Here is a 22680-nt window from a genome sequence, read left to right as displayed (position 1 = left end):
GACCTACTCTTGGGGTCTAGCTGCCCCAAAGACTGAGAGGATTGTTAACTCTGACACCTGTAACCCATTCGTGGTTTAGTTGGTAAGCAGATCTACCCATTTCTTTCTTCTTCATTGCCAGATCTCAGTTCATGCATTAGTTATGCCCTGCTTCCACATCATCTAAGAATAATTCTGTGTCATAATATATATTACCTATACTTACATATTACCCTTCTCATATTTGCATTAGAACTTTAAGATAGTTGGGCTACTTAAACTTCATAACACCTCTTATTACATCTTTTTTTTTTTCCTGAAAACATTTGCCATTTCTCTCCCAACCCCCACCTCATTTTAATTTACTATCTCTGCAGTACTTTTTGTTTTCTTTTCCATTAGAGATGATATTCTGTCTTCTTTAGGAAACTTTACCTAAGTGTAAGTAAGGAAATGAATGCTATCCTCCCTAGTGTTTTTATTATGATAGCTAAAATGTAACACATAAAAAGAAGTACATATAGAAATAATATTTTTGTTTCAGTTCTATGCCATATCTCTCCATAGGTTATTTTTAATATTTTTAGGCATTTATTTTTTGAAGGTTGGAACCAGGCATGAGAGTTTAAGGGCCTTTAAACTCTTTTAAAAATCTTTTTTTAATATTTCAAATTCTGTTTTATTGTAAAAATTCTTGCAGAACAGAAAACTTGTATTTAAATAGTTTTCTGTTCTCTTGAGCATTGTGCAGTGTATTTTTAGTATACTTAGCATACTTACTATTACTTGATGTTAATTCAGCCAGTTTTAGGCTGGGTGAGGGAGACGATTCATATACACTAATAGCTATAATGCAAACTAGAAACTAGTAAAAGCCTCAGGGTTAGTTGCCTCTCCTTGTGCTTCCATCGTAACCCGTGCTTATTCTTTCATTGCAACTACACTGTATTGTTATTGCCTCTATATTTATCTCTGAGAGAGTCCATCATAAACTAGAACAGTGGTTCTTAATTGATGTGGGGTTGGTAAGGAATGGGGCTTGTGCATTTTAGAAAAAATCTTCTCATATTCTTTTTCAGGTATATCACTCTCTCCACCACTATCACTACTGCCCTTCTTCTTTTGAAAACTCCTGTACTCACCTGTAAGCTCTTCGAAGTTAGAGAACTGTATCTTATTTGTCATTTTATCTCTAGGGCTTAGCATTGTTTTTTTGGCATCTGTGCCCATTAAGGTAGACAGTAACTATTTATTTCTTGCAGGAAGGTAAAAGTAGATTAGAGGTGGAGGGAGCACTTCTAACCTGGAAGAGTATTGAAGACTTCATTGAAGAAGTGTCATTTGAGAGGATCTATGGAAAGAAAGGTAAACTAGTTTTATGGAAGTAAATGAGAGCATTGCAGACAAGACGTAATGGGCAAAAACACAGAGGCAGGAAAGTGTAGGATGTATTCCAGGAATACTCATGCAAAAACCATGGACTATGTGAAGTATGAGAAAGCTTATAGTAAGTTTGTCTGTATTCAGTCAGATTGTGAATACCCCTTAATACCATTATATGCAATTTGAACTATTTGTAGGTGGTAGGGAACTATTGAAAATTTCTGATTGTGGTGTTACTTGATTTATCTGTCAGCAACTTGATACATCTGTCAGTGTATAGGTAAGATTGTGGATAAAGAGAAAGTGGAGTCAGGGACATCAGTTAAAATTAGGACATTAGGTACAATTAGAGTTTAGAATGACAGTGAAGAAGGAAAGAGTTGATGCAAGAAGTATTTTAAAGGTAAAATTGGCATACTATGGTTTCTCTTTTTTAAGTATCACATTATTTTTAAGTGGTTCCTGAATATTCCTAATGAAGAGGTAGTGCTAGTAAAAAGGAACATTTTGATAGGCGAATCTTTCTCTTTTGCAACTGAATTGCCTTGGCATTTATAGAAAATAAATAATGAGGTAAAGTTAATTGGATGTCATCTTGATAATAAAAATATAGTTAAGTTTTTGATGATATATTTTAGAGGTTTATTTTATGGAAGAATTAGTTGTAAACTAGAGAAGAAAGAACAAGCTACTAATTTAGATTTTATGCCTGTAGTAGCTTATATAGGCCTATTATGTGTTCTTTCCCATTTATTAATTTGGGCTTAGAAGAAGCTGAGTGATGGCCTACTCTGAATGCCACTTTAGATTTCACTAGGAATCAGCATACAATACATTAATGCACTATTTAATACAAGTACAAGAACTCGAGTTGAAATCTTGAAAATGAAGGGTAGTCTCCTTGTTAATCTTGTGAGCTGCCCTTATCAGAGTATAGGTTGAGCATCCCAAATCTGAAAATTCAAAATCTGAAATGCTCCAAAATCTGCAACTTTTGTGTGCTGATATGATGCTGAAAGGAATGTTCATTTCAGATTTTTGGATTTGGGATGTTCAACTGGTAGTGTAATCCAAATATTCTGGAATCCTAAAAAGTCCAAAATACTTTTGGTCCCAAGTATTTTGGATAAGGAATACTAAACCTCTATTTGATAATTGTATTTCCATGGGTTTTAACTGAGTATAAAAACTAATACCATCATCAATGTTGATTGATACTGTTTTCACAGTTTTGGGAGATAGAAAATAATTATGATTTATTAGGTTATCTTTGCTTAATATACATTATCTATTGATCAGGTGCATTGTTCACATCACTATTGGTGTTATTTCTCTTAAGTAGTTTGTTGACTTTATATATATTTTATAGTATTTGCTTTATATAGGCATCAGCTCTGGAAGCTCATTTGGATTGTTTTAAAACCCAAAACCAAGACTTGATTTTAAGATGGTAAAGACATTTGTCTTCTCTCTGAAATTACCATGAAGCAACAAGGAAAATGAGAGAAAGAGATGTAATTACATCTTTGCTGAGACTGGAAGACCTGTAACTCCAAATTGAAATATTTGAGAAATGGCAGCCGCATGTAAGCAGGAAGAGCTTAAAAGAGAATGCTGGTAGAAAGAGATCTCAGATAGAGCTGGCAGAGCAAAGAGTCATCTGCTGTTTACAGTGGGATGGGGAGTCATAGAAAGGCAATGGGAATTTCCTCGGATTGTTTGGCAACATGAACTAGCAAGAAAGGAAGAGTGAATGAGGAAGCGCACAGATACCCTGTCTTTGCAGGAAGCACTGTCTTGCTGAGGCAAAGTAGAAGAGAGATAGTGAGTGGCTCTTTGCTGCCTGTCTCTGACATCTGGAAGAAGTAATGTTTAAATGCTTTTCCCACGTGTTCTCGTACACATTCTCTGCCTTTCTCACATATATACATGTAAAAAATACTCTGTCAAAAAGAGCTTTCTTGTATACCAGAGACTACCCTCTAGTCTAGAATATACCCTTACTTCTTTCTTCCATAGTTAAGGAGTAAATTATATTCCCATTTAGAAAAGTAGGTGAGGAGGCCAAGGCTGGTGGATTGCTTGAGGTCAGGAGTTCCAGACCAGCCTGACCAACATAGCAAAACTCCTTCTGTACTAAAAATACAAAAATTAGCTGGGTGTGCTGGCAGGCGCCTGTAATCCCAGTTACTCGGGAGGCTGAGACAGGAGAATTGCTTGAACCCGGGAGGCGAAGGTTGCAGTGAACTGAGATCGTGCCGTTGCACTCCATCCAGCCTGAGTGACAGAGAGAGACTCCATCTCAAAAAAAAGGCTTAATTGTAGTTCTGAAATTAGAGAATTCAATGTTATAACAGAAAAAATATTTAAGAAAACCTGCAAAGTAAAGAAATCTTTAGGTCAGTCTCAGTAGTAGCTCGCACCTGTAATTCCAGCACTTTGGGAGGCTGAGGCAGGAGGTTCTCTTAAGGATGAGAGTTTTAAGGACAGCTCAGGCAAAGCAAGACCCCGTCTTTACAAATAAATTTTTTTTTTTTTTTTTTTTTTTTTTTTGAGACGGAGTCTCGCTTTGTCGCCCAGGCTGGAGTGCAGTGGCCAGATCTCAGCTCACTGCAGGCTCCGCCTCCCGGGTTTACGCCATTCTCCTGCCTCAGCCTCCCGAGTAGCTGGGACTACAGGCGCCCACCACCTCGCCCGGCTAGTTTTTTGTATTTTTAGTAGAGACGGGGTTTCACCATATTAGCCAGGATGGTCTCGATCTCCTGACCTCGTGATCCGCCCGTCTCGGCCTCCCAAAGTGCTGGGATTACAGGCTTGAGCCACCGCGCCCGGCCTACAAATAAATTTTTAAAAAGTTAGCTGGGCATGGTGGCACATACTTTTACTCCTGGCTACTCAGGAGACTGAGATAGGAAGATCACGTAAGCCTGGGAGTTTCTGGTTACAATGAGCTATGATTGCACCATTATACTTCAGCCTGGATGACAAAGTGAGACCCTGTCTCAAAAAAAAATCTTTATTCTACAGATTGAAAGGAAACACATTGAATGAGGAAAAACTACAGTCATCAACATCCTTGTATAACCTAGTTTTTAAAAAATTGGATTTCAAAGGTAAGGAATGCATTCTTTGCTCATCCCAATAAAAAGATTAAATTACTTACGGGGGATTGGTTTGGGACATCAGATACTGTCAAGGGAATATTTAGCACTACAGGACAATGGTACAAAGTGTGTAAGTCATTGGGGAAAGACAGTGTAACCTCGCAGCCAGATTGACAGCTATTTTTGAACAAGGCAAAAGCTCAAGGTAAGTGGTACCTCTAAGTTCTTTTTGATAAACTGCAAGAAGATGAATATCAGTCATCCAACAGATGAACAGAGATGATATAGCAAATGGATTGGCAGGGAACATTGTAGGAATAAGACCAAAATAACTATGAGATTTATAGTTATGGAATACAATAGAACTGTAACAAGTAGAAATAACTAGTAGAAGTTGAGATTGAAAGGGGAGAGAAGACAGAATGTAGTATAAATTTCTTCTTATTTTATAGCTGGAGAACAAAAGACATATAAACCTTAGATATCAAACGTAATAGAGGTGTCAGTATATTTGAAGGATTGAAGGAATAAATGTAAGCACTTGAAAAACTAAATGTATTTAACCAAAATCAAACTGGTGACAAGGTAGAAAGAATTAGTACTGTATTAAATTTCTTATCCTAAAGGAATAATCAGAGATGAGACCTAAGATGAAAGAACAAAATGTTTATTGTGGCATTGTTTACAGTTGAAAAACTGAAAACATACATGGAGTGTTAATAAAAACTGACCACATCCGCATCTGAGATCACACACAAACTTGAAAAGCAACAAAGAGCTGTCTTATAGGCTGTGTTCCTTGATGAAAAATGTTCTCAGTTTCTCCTTTGGAAGTGGTTCTCAGCATTGTCAGCAGCATCAGCATCATTTGGGAACTTGTCAGAAATGCAAATTCTGAGGTCTCATACCAGTTTTTCTTAATCAGAAACTGGAGGAAAAAAGCACCTCTCAAACTTTGTTGCTCAGTTTTTATAAATACCCTATTTATGTTTTCAGTTATTTGCTGTTATAAAAAAAAGCGATGATAAATATTTTTGTTTTTTCATCATTGATCTCATATTTGGTTATTTCTTTAGCATAGAAAATGACCAGATCAAAGAATGCCTGTGGAAATTTAGTTTTTTCTTGGTTCTATTTTTGGTTATTACAGGTAAAAAATTAAAGAGATTTTTGTCTCTTTAAAAATGTCTTTTTTGTTCACAGAAAACAAAATTATCTTCCTTTCCAAATCCAAAAAGATGAAAACGACTGAGATACTTTCAGAAGACAACCAAGTGAGCACCACAGACTAATGAGTAGAATCAATAAGAACGTGGTTTTGGCCCTTTTAACGCTGACAAGTTCTGCATTTCTGCTGTTTCAGTTGTACTACTACAAGCACTATTTATCAACAAGGGTAATTTTATTCCTCTTTTCTTATCATTCCTCCTTTCTTATCATTGTATATTTTCTGATCACACTTTTCTTTGCAATACATAATATTAATCATGGTTATTCAGATTCTTGCATCTTTGTGAGGTGCAGCAAACAATTAAAAATTCAGTTAAATATACTTTAGCACACTAAAGACAGAGTTGCTAAGTTTCAATGATGTTTAATCTATTAAAATTATTATTTTGTTAAACAGATTATCCTTCATTTAAATGAACTCAATGATAAATAATTTTGATAAAATGTCAAAATTAGTTTATTTTAGTACAGCATATATTTTAATTTAGTACCTACTGGAGAAGTATAATGGTATGACTTACCTTTATCTGTATGTATAGGAATAAAGTAGAGACAATGATGTGGAAATCAATAGCTTCTGAAGATTCCGTAGAATATATCAGATAAGGAATTCCGAAATTGTGACGGTGTTGTTACATTGTGAAAAGTTGCCAGACACTCTCTCTGGGGTGTATTATAATAATTGCTACCATTATTGAGAATTGTACTAGACGCTTTCCATGCTCAATGTAATCTTAAAAACAATCGTGAGGAAGAAAAATATATATATTTTTTATGTTTTTATCCTCATTTGTTAGAACTATTCATCAGAATTAATCACTTTGCGCCCCTCCTCAGCTAGAGGGGAGTATACTTCCCTGCCTTTTTTATGTTGGGCTTGAACAGTAGAATGTTGACACATGCAGAAGCTTCAAATAGGCTGTTGTGATTTGACTTAGTTTTTATGCTCCCCTGACCTATAGGAGAAGAGAAAAATGTATGGAGCAGACCAAAGCATAGCTGCCCCTCTGACTCACAGATTTGTGAGGGAGGAAATAGATGCTTATAAGCCATAAGACTGGGGGAAGTTTATTATGCAGCATTGTTACATGGGGTTATTAGACCTAATTTTGACAGATGAGAAAACTGAAACTTTCTTTTTTTAAGAGGGGATCTCGCTCTGTCACCCAGGCTGAAGTACAGTGGCATAATCATAGCTCACTGTAACCTTGAACTCTGGGGCTCAAGCAGTACTCCTGCCTCAACCTCCTGAGTAGTTAGGAGGACTACAGGCACATGCCATCACGCCTGACTAATTAAAAAAAAATTTTTTTTTTTGTAGAGATGGGGTCTCACTGTGTTGCCCAGGCTGTTCTTGAACTCCTGGCCTTAGGCAGTTCTGTCACTTCAGGCTCCCAGAGTGCTGGGATTACAGGTATGGGCCACTGCAGCTAGCCTGGAAAACCAAAACTGTTAAGAGAGATGTTAAATAATTTACCTACCCAAACCACCCAATATCTGATGTGTAGAACTGACCTCTAATGTCCCTAGCTCCATTTTTTCCAGGCTATATAATTTTAAAAATAAGTGACTATACTGAATCTACCTATGATCTTGGCTGTTTATCCAATGAATGTCTTTCCGTGACATCTTCAACCCTTTCCTGATTATTTTCTTAGGATAAAGCCCTAGAGTGGAAATTCTAGATCTAATATGCACATTTTAGATTTTTGTTATGTATTACAAAGTTATCCTTCATAAGGATAAGCAGTATGCCTGATTTCTCATATGTTTTCATAAATAGGAATAACAATAATAATGGCATCTGTTTCAGTTAGAGAGGGCTGGCTAATAGTAGCTTAAACAAATAGAGGAATTATCTGTCCATATCTGTAAGTCTAGAGCCTCTAAAATTCTCTTGGTATTTCCTGTGCTACAGTCAAGGCTAGAAGAAGTAATAGTGTGATCTAGCAGGCTTCTACTTTTGTGACAGTGGCCAGCAGATTCCCAAATATAAGAGAATCTGGGGTAGTAAGGTTTTACTCTTGTTATTTAGCTTTTCCAGCCTCTATAATAGAGACTGCAAAAGAGAAGGGGTTTGGGAATTGGTGTCAGGTCAGCTTACCTATAGTGTCTGCCATAGCAGCTAACATTTTTTGATGTGCTTGTTTGAGTAGGCCCTATGCAAAGCACTTTACCTACATTTAACTCTTAAAACAACAAGTTGAGTAGATCTTGTTCTTCCCATTTTTCCAGCAAAAACACTGAGGTTTGGAGAGATTTACTAATTTTCCCAATATCACATAGTTATTAAGTGTAGGAGATGGAATGTGAACCTGAGGAGTCTACCCCAAAACCTTATTCTTCATTAATTTTTAGTGTTCGTAATATTCAGAAACTGAAAGCTATTCAACTCCATTAGAGGTCATTTCTTTGATTACTAGTGGGGTTAAACATCTTTCCATATGTATATTGGTTCTTTTTAGTTGTATTCTTACTTCTTCTTATTTGTGTCTTTCACATATGTTCCTGATGATGTTGTCTTTTTCTGTAGCTGTTCTTTATAGTTTGAAGGTTATTAAACCTTCATCATATATGTTTCAAATATTATTCCTGACTTGTAATTTGCCTTTTAACTTTATATTCATGATATACTCCCTCAATAAATTAGTACTTAATGTATAAGTAGACAGATGTCAAGATCTTTTTTCCTTAAGGCATCTGTTTTTATGTTATAACTAGCCCAAGATTATGGGAATATTTAACTGTATTTTGTCTATGTAATGTTTAAATTTTTTCACTAAATTGAATTTATTTTAGTAGGAGGTATGAATAAGACATCTAACTTACATTTTCCCCAATGATTAACCAATTGTCCCAATATCCCTTATTGAATTACTCATTGATTAAAAATCCCATCTTAATTATATACTAAATTCTAATAAAGAACTGCTGTCTCGACACTTTTCCCTTGGTGGCAATGTAACGTAGTTGTTGAGAGCATGAACATCAGTTTGAGATTAAACTTCATCTATACTGCTTATTAGCTATGGGATCTTGAGTTAATTACTTGACTTCTAAATGCCTTTGTTTCCTTATCTACAAAATGAGGGGCAATAACAGGATCACCTCGTAGACTTGTGAAGCTTAAATGAATTGATATACATAAACTATTTGGAACAATGCATGTTATACAGAAAGAAAACAGTAAAAATTGGCTGTTATTATTATTTTTAAAAATTTTATAATGAAAATACTATTTGTTGTATTGTGTCCATACCATACAAACTGCCTTAGTAATAATGCCTTATTCATTAAAGAAAATATAATCTTTGAACAGAAGTAGTATGTAACTAAAGTTCAGGTAACCTTTATATACCATTAATTTTGTAAAGTTCGTTATTCACACTAGATTCTTGTTTTTTATGTTTACTTTTGATAATAGGTAGACACTATAACATGTAAGTTCTAAAATATCACAGATTATTTTTATTTTATTGAAATATATGGAGTGGGGGCACTGGCTCACACCTGTAATCCCAGAATTTGGGGACACTGAGGTGTGCAGATTGCTTGAGCCCGAGAGTTTGAAACCAGCCTGGGCACCATGGCGAAACCCCATTTCTACAAAAAATACAGAAATTAGCCCAGCATGGTGGCGTGTGCCTTTAGTCCCAGCTATTCAAGAGGCTGAGGTGAGAGGATCACTTGAGCCTGGGAGGTTGAGGCTTCAGTGAGCTGTCTTTGCGCCACTGCACTCCAGCCTGGGTGACACAGGGATCCCGTGTCTTAAAAAAAATTTTTTTTAATATATGGAAATTATTTTAAATCGTTTGTAGCCCAGTAATTGTATCCTTTAAAATGGAATTTTTAAATTTACTCATGAATTCAGAAACTGTTATTTAAAAGTCACAATTTGTAGAATATTTTGCCAAGGCAATAGAAACAATGAATGAGGTGGTTTCTTCCTGCCCAATATTTATAATTTAATTTGGGACAGATGCTGATGGGAGTATAGATGCTTCCTGTGTGTTTTAGTGTGAAAACAGGATACTATCTGTAAGGAATACAAGCAGTTTCTCTATGCCAGTAGGAAAAAAAAATGCTTTATTTAAAAATAGTAAGGAGACCAGGTGCCTGCCTGTAATCCTAGCACTTTGGGAAGCTGAGGCGAGAGGATCGCTTGAGCCCATGAATTCAAGACCAGCCTGGACAACATAGTGAGATCTCATCTCTGCTAAAACTAAGAAAATTAGCTGGGTTTGGTGGCACATGCCTGTAGTCCTAGCTACTTGGGAGACTGAGGTGGGAGAATCCCTTTGAGCCCAGGAGTTTGAGTTTACAGTGAGCTTGGGCAAGAGAGGGAGACCCTGTCTCAAAAAATAAACAAATATGTACATACATGAAATAAAAATAGTAAGGATAGTTAGACTAATTAGATGCTAAAGATACCAACTTTTAAATTTTTTTCAATGTCATTTTGGAAAAATTTTAAGCTTTTTAGGTTTTTGTTAAACTAAATCTCACTTATACGCAGCATTTTTGAACTCAAACTTTAGTGAAGTATAGATGCATCCTCAGTTTTCTAATGGTTTTCTTCTGACATAGGAAGAGAACCTGAACTATTGTTAACTTTGTTTACTGATTATATCTAAATTGTATTCCTCTGTTGTTCAATGAGCAGTGTTTTGTGGGATATGCTTAGATAAATAAATTCATGTAAAAATTATTTCTAGTTCAATTAAATGTTTGATTTGGTAGCCAAAGAGTACAGAATCATAGTCTTGATCAGTGTGAAATTATAGGTTAGCGTCATCAACATAAAAACCAAGATTCTAAGTCATCCTTGAACTTAAAGGTGATTTTCAGAGACCCTTAAGATTATGTGTTAGAGATAGGGATGAAAAATGGATTTTATCTTTGATTCCAACCCAAATTTAGTAGCAGTAAATGCCTGCAGCACTATGGTAAGAAGGACTGCAAAGCTTTCAGGCTTTTCAGGAAAGAATACTCTAGTATTTGCTACCTTGGAGTTTAAAGCTACTTATTTTATTTTAAAGCTATTTTATTTGCAAAATATATTTTTACATTCTTTCTTAAGAAGGGCCAATGGCTGGACACGGTGGCTCATGCCTGTAATCCCAGCACTTTTGGAGGCCGAGGTGGGTGGATCACCTGAGATCGGGAGTTTGAGACCAGCCTGGCTAACATGGCAAAACCCTGTCTCTACCAAAAATACAAAAATTAGATGGGTATGCCTGCCTGTAATCCCAGCTATTCAGGAAGCTGAGGCAGGAGAATCGCTTGAACCCGGGAGGAGGAGGTTGCAGTGAGCTGAAATCACGCCACTACACTCCAGCCTGGGTGACAGAGTGAGACTCCGTCTCAAAACAAAAAAAAAGTGGGGGAGTACTAACAAAATAATATAATCTTCGGGCCCTCTAAAACTGGACCCTCCAATGTCCTTAACCTTGTCCCTTCAAGCTGAGGTAAGTACAAGGTTTACAGGAAAGAGAGACTACTGAATAACATACTTGGGAAAGCGATTACTGAATACTTCCTGGATGAAATAATAATTTGAGTTGGTCTTGTAGGATGAGGAGTTCCTCAAGTGAAAAAGATGGAAAGGTCATTACAAATAGAAGACACAACCTGTTCAAAGAGAATGAGTATTTTGATATCTAGAGTAGAAGCATACTAAGTAGAAAACAAAGGAAGTACAAAAGCCCTGAGGCAGGAATATGTCTATCAGTTTTGAGAACAGCATAGAGATCAATGTGGCTGTAGACAAATGAGTGATGGGGAGAATAGTAGGTAAGGTTAGAGTTTCCTATTACTTAGGGTCTTGTAAGCCATTATAAGGACTTTGACTTTTATCCTGAGTGAGACTGGGAAACATAGGAAGGTTTTGAGCTATGCGACATGATCTGACTATTGTTTTAAAACAAGTAGTCTGGCCACTCTGATGAGAATAGATTGGGTGTGTCCCCACCCAAATCTCATCTTTAATTGTAGCTCCCGTAATTCCCATGTGCTGGCGGGGGGACCTGGTGGGAGATAATTGAATCATGGAGGTGGTTTCCCCCATACTGTTCTTGTGGTAACAAATAAGTCTCATGAGAGCTGATGATTTTATAAGGGGAGATCTGATGATTTCCCCTTTTGCATGATTCTGATTCTCTCTTGTCTGCTGCCATGTAAGACGTAGCTTTCACCTTCTGCCATGATTGTGAGGCCTCCCCAGCCACTTGAAACTGTGAGTTCATTAAACTTCTTTTATCAATTGCCCAGTCTCAGGTATGTCTTTATCAGCAGTGTGAAAACAGATTAATACACAGAGAGACCAGTTAGAAGGCTATTCTAGTAATTTACATAAGAGATGATAATGATTTGGACAAGAGAGTTGATGGTAGAGTTGGTGAGAAATGGAAAGTTAGAGTTTTCAGGATTTGTTGATGGGTTAGATGTAGGGTATTAGAGTGACAGAAGTGAATCAGGGATAACTCTAGTATTTTTGTCCTAAGTAATTGGAATGGCAAAATTGCTGTTTACTGAGATGGGTAAGACTGGAAAGAGCAAGTTTGAGGAATGGTGAAAATCAGGAGTTTTTTTGTACATGTTAAGTTTAAGGTGCTGTATTCATCTGTTCTTGCATTGCTATAAAGAAATACCTGAGGCAGGGTAATTTATAAAGAAAAGAGGTTTAATTGGCTCATCGTTCTGCAGGTTGTACAGGAAGCATGATGCTAGCATCTGCTCAACTTCTGGGGAGGCCTCAGGAAACTTACAATCATGGCAGCACGTGAAGTGGGAGCCTGTACCTCACATGGCCAGAACAGGAGGAAAAGAGAAAGTGGGGAGATGCTACATACTTTTAAACAGCCAGATCTTAGGGGAACTCACTCACTGCCTATCACAAGAATAGCACCAAGAGGATGGTGCTAAACCATTCATGAGAAACTGTCCCCACAATCCAATTACCTCCCACTAGGCCCCATTTCCAACACTGGGGATTATAATTTGACGTGAGATTTGGTGGGGACACAGATCTAAACCATATTGTTCTGCCCCTGGCCCCTCAAATCTCATGATCCTCTCACATTGCAAAATATAATCATGCCTTCCCAACAGTCCTTCAAAGTCTTAACTTATTCCAGCATTAACTCAGAAGTTCAAAGTCTCATCTGAAACGACACAAGTCCCTTCCACCTATGAACCTGTAAAATCAAAAACAAGTTAGTTACCCCCAAGACTCAATGGGGGTGCAGTCATTGGGCAAATACTCCTGTTCCTAAAGGGAGAAATTGGCCAAAAGAAAGGGGCTACAGGCCCCATGCAAGTCCAAAACCCAGCAGGTTACTCATTAAGTCTTAAAACCCCAAAATAATCTCTTTGACTCCATGTCTCATGTCCAGGGTACACGGGGGTGGGCTCCCAAGGCCTTGGGCAGCTCTACAACTTGTGCCCTCTGAAGCAGCAGCCTGATCTGTACCTATGCTGCTTTGAGCCAAGGCTAGAGCTAGAGCACCTGGAATGCAGAGAGCAGTGTCCTGAGGCTACTCAGGGTGGCAGGTGCTGGGCCTGGCCCACCAAACTATTCTTCCCTCCTAGGTCTCCAGGCCTGTGATGGGAGGGGCTACCTCAAAGGTCTTTGAAATTCCTTCAAGGCCTTTTCCCCACTGTCTTGGCTAATGCAAATTTCTGCAGCCTGCTTAAATTCCTCCCCTGAAAATGGACTTTTCTTTTCTGTCACATGACCAGGCTGCAAATTTTCCAAACATGTATGCCCTGCTTCCCTATTAAATATAAGTTCCAATTTTATGTCATATAAGCATAGGTTGTTAGAAGCAGCCAGGTCAGATCTTGAACTCTTTGCTGCTTAGAAATTTCTTCTTCTGGGTTGGGCATGGTAGCTCATGCCTATAATCCCAGCACTTTCGGAGGCCAAGGTGGGCAGATCACAAGGTCAGGAGTTCGAGACCAGCCTGGCCAACATGGTGAAACCCTGTCTCTACTAAAAATACAAAAATTAGCTGGACGTGGTGGTGGATGCCTGTAATCCTAGCTACTCAGGAGGCTGAGGCAGGAGAATTGCTTGAAACCGGAAGGTGGAGGTTGCAGTGAGCCGAGGTCATGCCACTGCACTCCAGCTTGGGCAACAAGAGTGAAATTCTGTCTCAAAAAAAAAAAAAAAAAAGAAATTTCTTCTTCCACGTACCCTAAACTGTCACTCTCGAGTTCAGAGTTTCACAGATCTCTAGGGCCAGGGCACGATGCAGCCAGGTTCTTTGCTAAGGTATAACAAAAGTGACCTTTGCTTCACCTCCCAATAAGTTCCTGATTTCCATCTGAGACCTCCTCAGCCTGGACTTCATTGTCCATATCCTATAAGCATTTTGATCGCAACCATTCAGCAAGTCTCTAGGAAGTTTCAATTTTTCCCTCATCTTCCTGTCTTCTTCTGAGCCCTCCAAACTTTCCCTCTGTCTATTACACTGTTCCAAAGTTACTTCCACATTTACAGATACCTTACAGCAATACTGCTCTCCTGGTACCAATTTTCTGTGGTTAATCTGTTCTTGCATTGCTATAAAGAAATACCTGAGACTGGGTAATTTATAAAGAAAAGTTTAATTGGCTCATGGCTCTACAGGCTGTACAGGAAGCATGATACTGGCATTGGCTTGGCTTCTGTGGAGGCCTCAGGAAACTTAGAATCATGGCAGAAGGTGAAGGCGGAACCAGCACTTCATATGGCTGGAGCAGGAAGAAGAGAGAGAGGGAGGAGGTGCTACAGTTTTTAAACAGCTAGATCTTGGGATAAATCACTCACTCATTATCACAAGAACAGCACCAAAGGGATTGTGCTAAACCAATCATGAGAAACTGTTTACATGATACAGTCACCTCCCACCAGGTACTACCTGCAACACTGGGGATTACAGTTCAATCTGAGATTTGGTGGGGCACAGATCCAAAGCGTATCAGGTGCCTATTTGACCTTTAAATGAAGAAGGTGAATAGACAATTGGCTATATAAGTCTGGGTGGAATGGGTTGGGTGTACAAATTGAGTGTTGTAAGCATATAGATGGTATTTAAAGCCATACAACTAGATGAGATACCAAGGAAATGAATATAGATTTTTAAAGGGGAAGAGAGGAAGTCTCAACATCTGAGCTTTAGGACCCTCCGCATCAGGGAAGTGAGAAGAACCAGCAAGTTAGACTAAAGAAGTAGCCAGAGAGAAATAGAGAAAAAACAGAAATATGGTGATACAGAGAGCTAAGTGAATGAAGTGTTTCAGTAGAAGTGTTTCAGTAGGTAGGGGTTATCAACAATTCTTGGTATATCAAATAAGATAAGTACTGATAATTGACTATTGGATTTAGCAGTGTGCAGGTCATTGGTGATCTTCATGATGCTCAGCAGAGTGAATTTAAAATGAAGTGAGTTCATGGGAGGAGAGGAATTGGCGGCAATGAGAAGAGACAAACCATTAGGAGTTTTGCTGTAATGGGGAACAGAAAGTTGTTCTTTGGGAAGAGAGGAGTTGAGAAGTTTTTGTGTTTTGTTTTAATTATTAGTGTTTTAAGATGGAATAAATCATGTTTGTATACTGATGGGAATGATCCATCAGAGAAAGAAAAATTGCTGGAGCAATGTCTTTGTCCAGTCAAGGGAGGATGGGATTTAGTGCATAAGTGGAGAGGCTGGCTTTAGATAGGAACATAGATAATTCATCTGTTATGACAGAAGGGAAGTCGTATTATATGGATTCAATTCTTGTGCAGTGGGTGGGAAGATGTGGTGAGGGGCTTTTGAAAATTATTTTCAAATTTCTTTTTTCTCAGTGAAATAGAAAGCAATGCCATAAGTTGAAAGATAGGATAGGGAGGTGTTAGAGAAAAGAGGGAGAAAAGTCATCTAAGAGAATGAGACAGTTAATACACAAGGGGGATGTAGTATGATTTCTGAGCAGAATTAAAGCCCCACTTGAGATTAGTAGTCATGAATTTAAAGCGACATCAGCCAGGCATGGTGTCTCACACCTGGAATCCCAGCACTTTGGGAGGCAGAAACAAGTGGATTGCTTGAGACCAGCCAATGCAATAAGGTGAGAACCTGTCTTTACGAAAAATACAAAAATTAGCTGGGTGTGGTAGTGCATGCCTCTATAGTTTCAGCTGCTAGGAAGACTGAGGTAGGAGGATCACTTGTCTGGGACGTTGAGGCTGCAGTGAACTGTGATCACGCCACTGCAACAGCCTGGGCAACAGAGACCCCTGTTTCAATAATAATAGTAATAATAATAGTAATAAAGTGATAATCAGTCAGCAGCCACTTTAGCTGCACAATTGCAGGTGCAGAAGAAGTAGAAAGTTGGGCTTTTGCTGAGCAAGTAAAATGAAGTCAGATGGAGGTAAGTTGTCAGTGTGTACAAGAGAATGATTATGAAACATGAATATTTCTGATTGCATTTTTCATAGTAGCCACCAAAAAAGCTGGAAATAACCTAAATGTTCATCAATTAATGAATGAATATACAATGGAATGTTAGCCATAAAAGGAAATAAAGTACTGATTTATGCCAAAGCATGAATGAATGAACTTTGAAAACATCATGCTCAGTGAAAAACCAGATGTAAAAGGCCACATATATGATTCCATTTTTATGTAGTGTCCATAATGGGCAAATCCACAGAGAAGATAATTAGCGTTATGATTGGGACTGAGTGGAGAAAGGGGAGTGGCTGTTAATAGGAACATAGTTTCTTTTTGGAGTGATTAAAATATTCTGGAATTAGACAGTGGTAATAGTTGCACAACTCTAAACATACTAAAAATCACTTTAGAAAGGCAGATTTTATGGTATGTGAATTATATCTCAATAAAGCTATTATAAAAATAACATGCTCGTTCACTAGAAATTTGCTTATCCCAAACTCAACAAATTAAACAGCTCAGAAATATAGTCTAATCAACTAATGTAGGACTAAGGTGAGCAAGTAGCCATATTACAATGTTTGCAGTTTTTTTTCAGGTTTGAAGATTACGGTTGTTTTTTTCTCAAACATCCCTTAGTATTAAAATGTTACTGGTTAAGTTGCAGAGCTTGTGAGGAGAGACCAGTTCTGGCTCTGTCTTAATTACTTAGTATATTCATTTCTCCATCCCTTCCTCTCTCCTTCCAATTAACAAACCTTTACTAAGCTATACAAATCATCAAGCACTATCCTAGGTACTACTGGTGATACAAAGATGGATTGGACTTGGTCCCTACCCTTGAATGTGAGGTTTAATGGGGAAATGAGGTTTAGGAACTTAGAGCCCATTTCATTTTTAGGGTGAGGCTACTCTAATTGTTCTTCAGCATCCTCCCATCTATAGCTTATAGATAAAGTATGCACTCAAGGCATAAGAAACTTATTTGGATCTTCTTTAAGCTTGAAACATTCTTCCTGTTGTCTCTAGAACATCAGACATTCTTTCTCCTGTTACTCTAAAGTATTTTGGGGCTATCAGATGGAAACTCATAATAATTTTCTTTCATCTGATGCTCTAGACCTGAAATATCTTTTATAAAAACTTCAACATTCAAAATTATGATGTATGTTAGGTAAAGTGTGCGTACTGGTGCTATCTGCAAAACAATAATGTTTACCTTGCAGGATTGTTGTGAGGGGTCAATGAGTATACATAATCCATATATGGAAGTGTCAAACACACGAGCTCCTCAATAAACATTGTACTTTATCACTTTGCCAAAGTCTACAAACACTAATTTTATATTTGGAGATATGTTGAGATTGCAGATATAGCCATAGACCTTAACAGACAAACCCTAATTCCAAAGAGTTTGCCATTCATTGATGGAAATTAATTGATTCAGAGATGTTGACCATGTCTACCTTATTATTTAATAACTTTATTAACTTACTACAAATCTATCAATGTTTTCCATCTTGGATTTTCATATCATAAAAATGTAGAATTCTTAGCTCATGACTATGTGGAAAATAGATATTGGATAATGCTTTTTAATGATTATAAGCTAATTGTATTTTGAATCTCATGCCTAACCAAAATGTAATGTTATATGCTGAGCTTTGAATTTACTCAAAAGTTCTTTTGTTATTTTCCTAGAATGGAGCTGGTTTGTCAAAATCCAAAGGAAGCCGAATTGGATTTGATAGCACACAGTGGGTATGTAGAATAAACAAGAAATTTCTCAATTATAATGTTCGTTTAGTTCATTCATTTACTCCGTAAGTATTTGTTGAATGATGGTAGTAATAATAGCTACCTTGTGTGGTGGGTGACCAGTTGGTAGTGGCAGGTAAGGAACAGGCCCTTTACTGAGTGCTTTATGCAATGTCTTATTTAGTCCTTATAGAAACTTTAAGAAGTGAGTAAATATTGTTACTCTCAATTCACTTAGAGAGATTAAGGTTAGTTGACTAATAATTTGGTAAGACCAGATTCTGTCTGCCTCTAAAACCCTCATTCACTGAGCTATGGTGTTTCTCTAAATGAATGAATATATGAATCAAATATTCAGATGAATATTTGAATAAGGGACAAGTAATGATCAGGAATAAAAATCTATTCAACATAGTTCCTTTATAAGATGAGAGGAAACCAGCAATATACACAATATATCCTTGTTTTGTTTTACAAATTTCAGAACCTATGCACTGATAAAATATATTTTCCTATGTTTTAAAACTAAATTTAGAAAGAAAAACATTGCTGGGTTACTAATAAAACACAACATTTATTCTGTTAGTATACATTATGGGAATGACCAGATATTTCTTGATACACTTCAATCTTTGGCTTCTCTATAACCAGAGATGTGGAACTCTTTAAATTAGAGTGGATTTTCAGATCGCCAAGCAGTGGTCATTTTAGGTCGTTGCTAACACCAAGTAGATTTTGAACTACTGTTTAAAAGTAAAGTTGGGGATATCCTCTTATCAGGCTTCCCAGCTCTCTAGTCTATAAGTATCAATGTAAACTTTCAATTTATTAAAAAATAGCTATTATTTTTTATTTTAAATTGCTATTATTTTAAATTGCTATTTTTATTTTAAATTTATTAAAAAATAGCAATTGTTTTGCTCTGTGAATTTAGGGTATTCTGAGGATAAAGGTAAGCATGATATACTTGGAATTTATACTACCCAGTCACAGTTATAAAGATTTTAGATTAAATTAAAAAGAAGTATTTTGTATGCTTCTCTGTAACTCTTCTCTACATCCATGCCACCCTTAGAAAACACATACATGTAATACTTGGACCAGATTTATCATCCTGTGGTTGAAGCAATTTGCTGAGATTTAAAATTCAGTATTTAACAGCCAAAGGCAATAGTGGTGATCTATCATACATTTTAACATTATAAGATGTGATGATACTTAGAGAAACATAAATTTTTCAGGTTTGCCGTTTATTAGGAGTCTTCATCTGTACACTGAAAAGCAATTTCAGAAAAAAATTTAAAGTTGTAGTAGCTTCAGTTGGATAAAAGGTTTTCCTTTATCAGTATTAACCAACAACATTCTGACAACATTCCCAAACCTTTTAGTAAATAGAGCAGTCGGAGAAGGTACAAGTTCACTGATACATTTTTAAATGGAATTTGTGAAAAATTTAAAGCTTAAAATAATAGAAAAAAGTAGCGTGACTCTATCCTTTTCATTCAAGAAATGATCCTTGAGGTGGGAGAAAATAATGGATTTTTTTCAAAGTCTTTACTTCCATGGTACTCAAGCAAAAAGTTGAAGAGCAGCTTACATTCAGTGAGTTCTCTTTATACTCTTTTACATTGAGGGGACTAAAAAAAATTGTAAATGTGGTCAGTGAATCACTATATTTGTAAAATCACAGGAAAGCAGAAGTACTAATATACTTCTAAACTTTTAGAAGGAATAAAAGGTGAAATCTCATCAATAGTGTGATATTGAGCCCTGGTAAAATTCTAGGGCTCAATGTTTATTGAGTTATTAAACAGATGACTTGGGAGCACTTAGAAAAGAAAATGATAATAATTAGGAACTAGTCTTTTACTAAGAGCAAGTCCTGCCAAGCCTTTTTAGGTTTTAATAAAATTTTAATACACAGGCAGATGAATAGGCTATTGTGGTCTCAGTATAATCTCTTTTCAACAAGATGTTTTTCATTCTTATAAACAAAATGAATTACTGAACGTCAGATGATAATATTGATTTAGAATTAATTGGATTTAGAATCAATTGAACACGTTTCCAGGGAGCATTAATGATTGTATTGATAACAACTTGGAGGATGTGTTTAGAAGGTGAGTTATAGAATCTCTCCTTGACCCTGACCTAATCTGTATTTCTATTAATAATGGTAATGAAGCTATGTGTGTTCATCATATTTGTATTTAACACCAAGCTGAGATCCATTAAACAAACATTAAAGTACCTTTTATGTAGTAGTTCTGTTATCTCATCTTTCTTCCAAAATCATTTCTTTCTTGTTTTTTATCCTAGTGTAAAGCACAGAAAGCAATAACCCTAAAAGACACATACACACAAAAAATAGCTAAATTGGACTATTAAAATTTTAAACTTCTCCTCATCAAAAAACACCATTAAGAAAACGAATAAGCATGCCACAGAGTAGAAAATATTTGTAAAACATTTATCTCACAAAGGAAGGGTATCAGAGATATGTGAAGAACTCCCACACGACTCAGTAATAGATTTTCTGTTCATGCCTTTCATCAAGTTGAGGATGTATTTTATTCCTGGTTTGCTGAAAGTTTTAAATCATGAATAGATATTGAATGTTGTCAAATGCTTTTTTCTATATTGAAATTATCATAGTTTTTCCCTTTTTTCTGTTGATTTGTCACATTTTATTGATTGATTTTCATATGCTAAAGTAACCTTTCATTCCTAGGATAAATACTATTTGGTCATGATATTTACTTTCCTTTTTTATCTTTTTTTAGTTACTAGAATTGATTTTCTAATATTTTATTAAGTATTTTTGCATCTATGTTCTTGAGGGATGGTGGACTATACTTTGTTTTTGTAATCTCTTTGTCGGGTTTTGCTTTTTTTTTTTTTTTTTTTTTTTTGAGATGAAGTTTCTCTCTGTTGCCCAGGCTGGAGTGTGGTGGTGTGATCTCGGCTCACTGCAACCTCCACCTCCCAGGTTCAAGTGATTCTCTTGCCTTAGCCTCCCAAGTTGCTGGGACTACAGGTGCACGCCACCACGCCAGGGTAATTTTTGTATTTTTAGTAGAGACGGTGTTTCACCATGTTGGCCAGCCTGGTCTTGAACTCCTGACCTCAGGTAATCCACCTGCCTTGACCTCCCAAAGTGCTGGGATTACAGGCGAGAGAAGTTTTGCTATTAAGTATTGTACTGGCCTCTTAAAATCAGATAGGAAGTATTTTCTCCTGCTCCATTTTCTGAGAAAGTTTTTGTAGAATTGGTATTCTTCCTTAAAAATGATAGAATTGACCAGTGAACTGTCTTAAGTCTGAAGTTTTTCCTTGCTGTTTTGAGGGCTGTTTTTTTTTTTTCCTAACAAATTTAGTTTCCTTAATAGGTATAGGGCAATTCAGATTTTGTTTCATCTTGTGATAGTTTTGTTAAATTGTATTTTTAAAGAAACTTCTGTCATCTAACTTGAATTTTTTGGTGTAACATTGTTTATCCTAACTTTTTACTTAGCTGTTTCTCACACTGAGGTAATAAACCCCTATAAGGCAGAGATTATTGTATTCTTGGTATTTGCATAATACTGTACACTAAAAACAAATAATGACACTGATTCTTAGCTTTATCTCATGCTTTATCCTTAAAATTGATACTTTATTTATTTATCTTGTATATATTTTTATGAGTTTCTTCAAATTTTCTGAATAAGAATTTATTCTTAATTTCATGAAGCACCTTTTTGATAGGCAAACATTCCTTTAAGTCTTACTTTCACTGAAGTAGGCTTTTAAGCAATAGTGTATGCCAGATACTCTGTTTATCCTTGCTGCTCTTAGGTATTACTTACTCCTAAGTGTGATTTAGTCTGTTTTCATTCTACTGTTGAATTTTTGTTTTTTTCAGTAGGGGACCCTAGTTACTACCCAGCAGAGTTATATTTTGAAATATTGCGATATTAGAAAAGCATACATGGCAGTCATCAAACAGGCAGTGTATTTTGGTCTGAGTCTTTTGAAAGATTATTAAGCAGCATTACACACATGAAGAAAAATGGTACAAACAACTGATTTTTGTTTTTGAAAGATTAACAAGACTGATTTTTAAAAGCTGACAGATAGTTATCTCAATTTTGCTTGAAAAGATTTAGCTAACATTAAGAGAATAATTTTGTAAGCCCCACATTTTCATGTCAGATACCACTTCCTCTGTGAAATTTCTTCTCCTTTTGATGTACGGCAAATTTGTAGCTTACTGGTCTGTACTTTTATAATATGTTGTATATGTTTTTATTATAGCATATTTCACCTTATATTGAAAATGTTCATCTTTCTTAGAAGACTGCTTATTGAGAGCAGAGACCATATGTGCTATTTAATCATTTGTATTTTTTAGCACAATGATAAGCATAGTATCTATTGGGTAAATACTCTGCATTCTTATGCAATTAATGCATTAAAATGTTATAAAATAGGCTGTTGTGTTGGCTTACTGGAAATACGAAAATTCTTTTTCTCTCAAACAGCGTGCAGTTAAAAAATTTATTATGCTAACATCCAACCAAAATGTACCAGTGTTTCTTATTGATCCTTTGATATTGGAATTGATTAATAAGAACTTTGAACAAGTCAAAAATACTTCTCAAGGCTCCATTTCACAATGCACATTCTTCTGTGTTCCAAGAGACTTTACTGCATTTGCACTGCAGTATCACCTATGGAAGAATGAGGTAAGTGATTTGCTTTCAGATAATGGAATGTCTCTCTTTTTACAAAATAGTATGGGTTTAGGCTGGTTTAAAATG

General features: G+C 36.3%; 1 protein-coding gene across 14 annotated transcripts in view; it reads left to right on the top strand.

Annotated features, from left to right (window-relative positions):
• Positions 1-22680, top strand: part of FKTN (fukutin) — a 75014-nt gene that overhangs the window by 5261 nt on the left and 47073 nt on the right. For 6 of the 14 annotated variants that reach the window (XM_050761861.1, XM_050761862.1, XM_050761860.1 and 3 more), the window contains exons 2-5: positions 1242-1344; positions 5670-5862; positions 17822-17881; positions 22402-22605. In XM_050761861.1, coding sequence (XP_050617818.1) covers positions 5758-5862; positions 17822-17881; positions 22402-22605 — 369 coding nt within the window. In that variant the 5' untranslated portion in view covers positions 1242-1344; positions 5670-5757. The other 8 variants (XM_050761864.1, XM_050761853.1, XM_050761865.1 and 5 more) reach the window with 6 other exon arrangements.

This window comes from Macaca thibetana, chromosome 15, assembly GCF_024542745.1.
Source record: "Macaca thibetana thibetana isolate TM-01 chromosome 15, ASM2454274v1, whole genome shotgun sequence".
Taxonomy (NCBI): Eukaryota; Metazoa; Chordata; class Mammalia; order Primates; family Cercopithecidae; genus Macaca; species Macaca thibetana.
The sequence above is the reverse complement of the archived record's forward strand: the minus strand, read 5'-3'. Positions and strand labels throughout refer to the sequence as shown.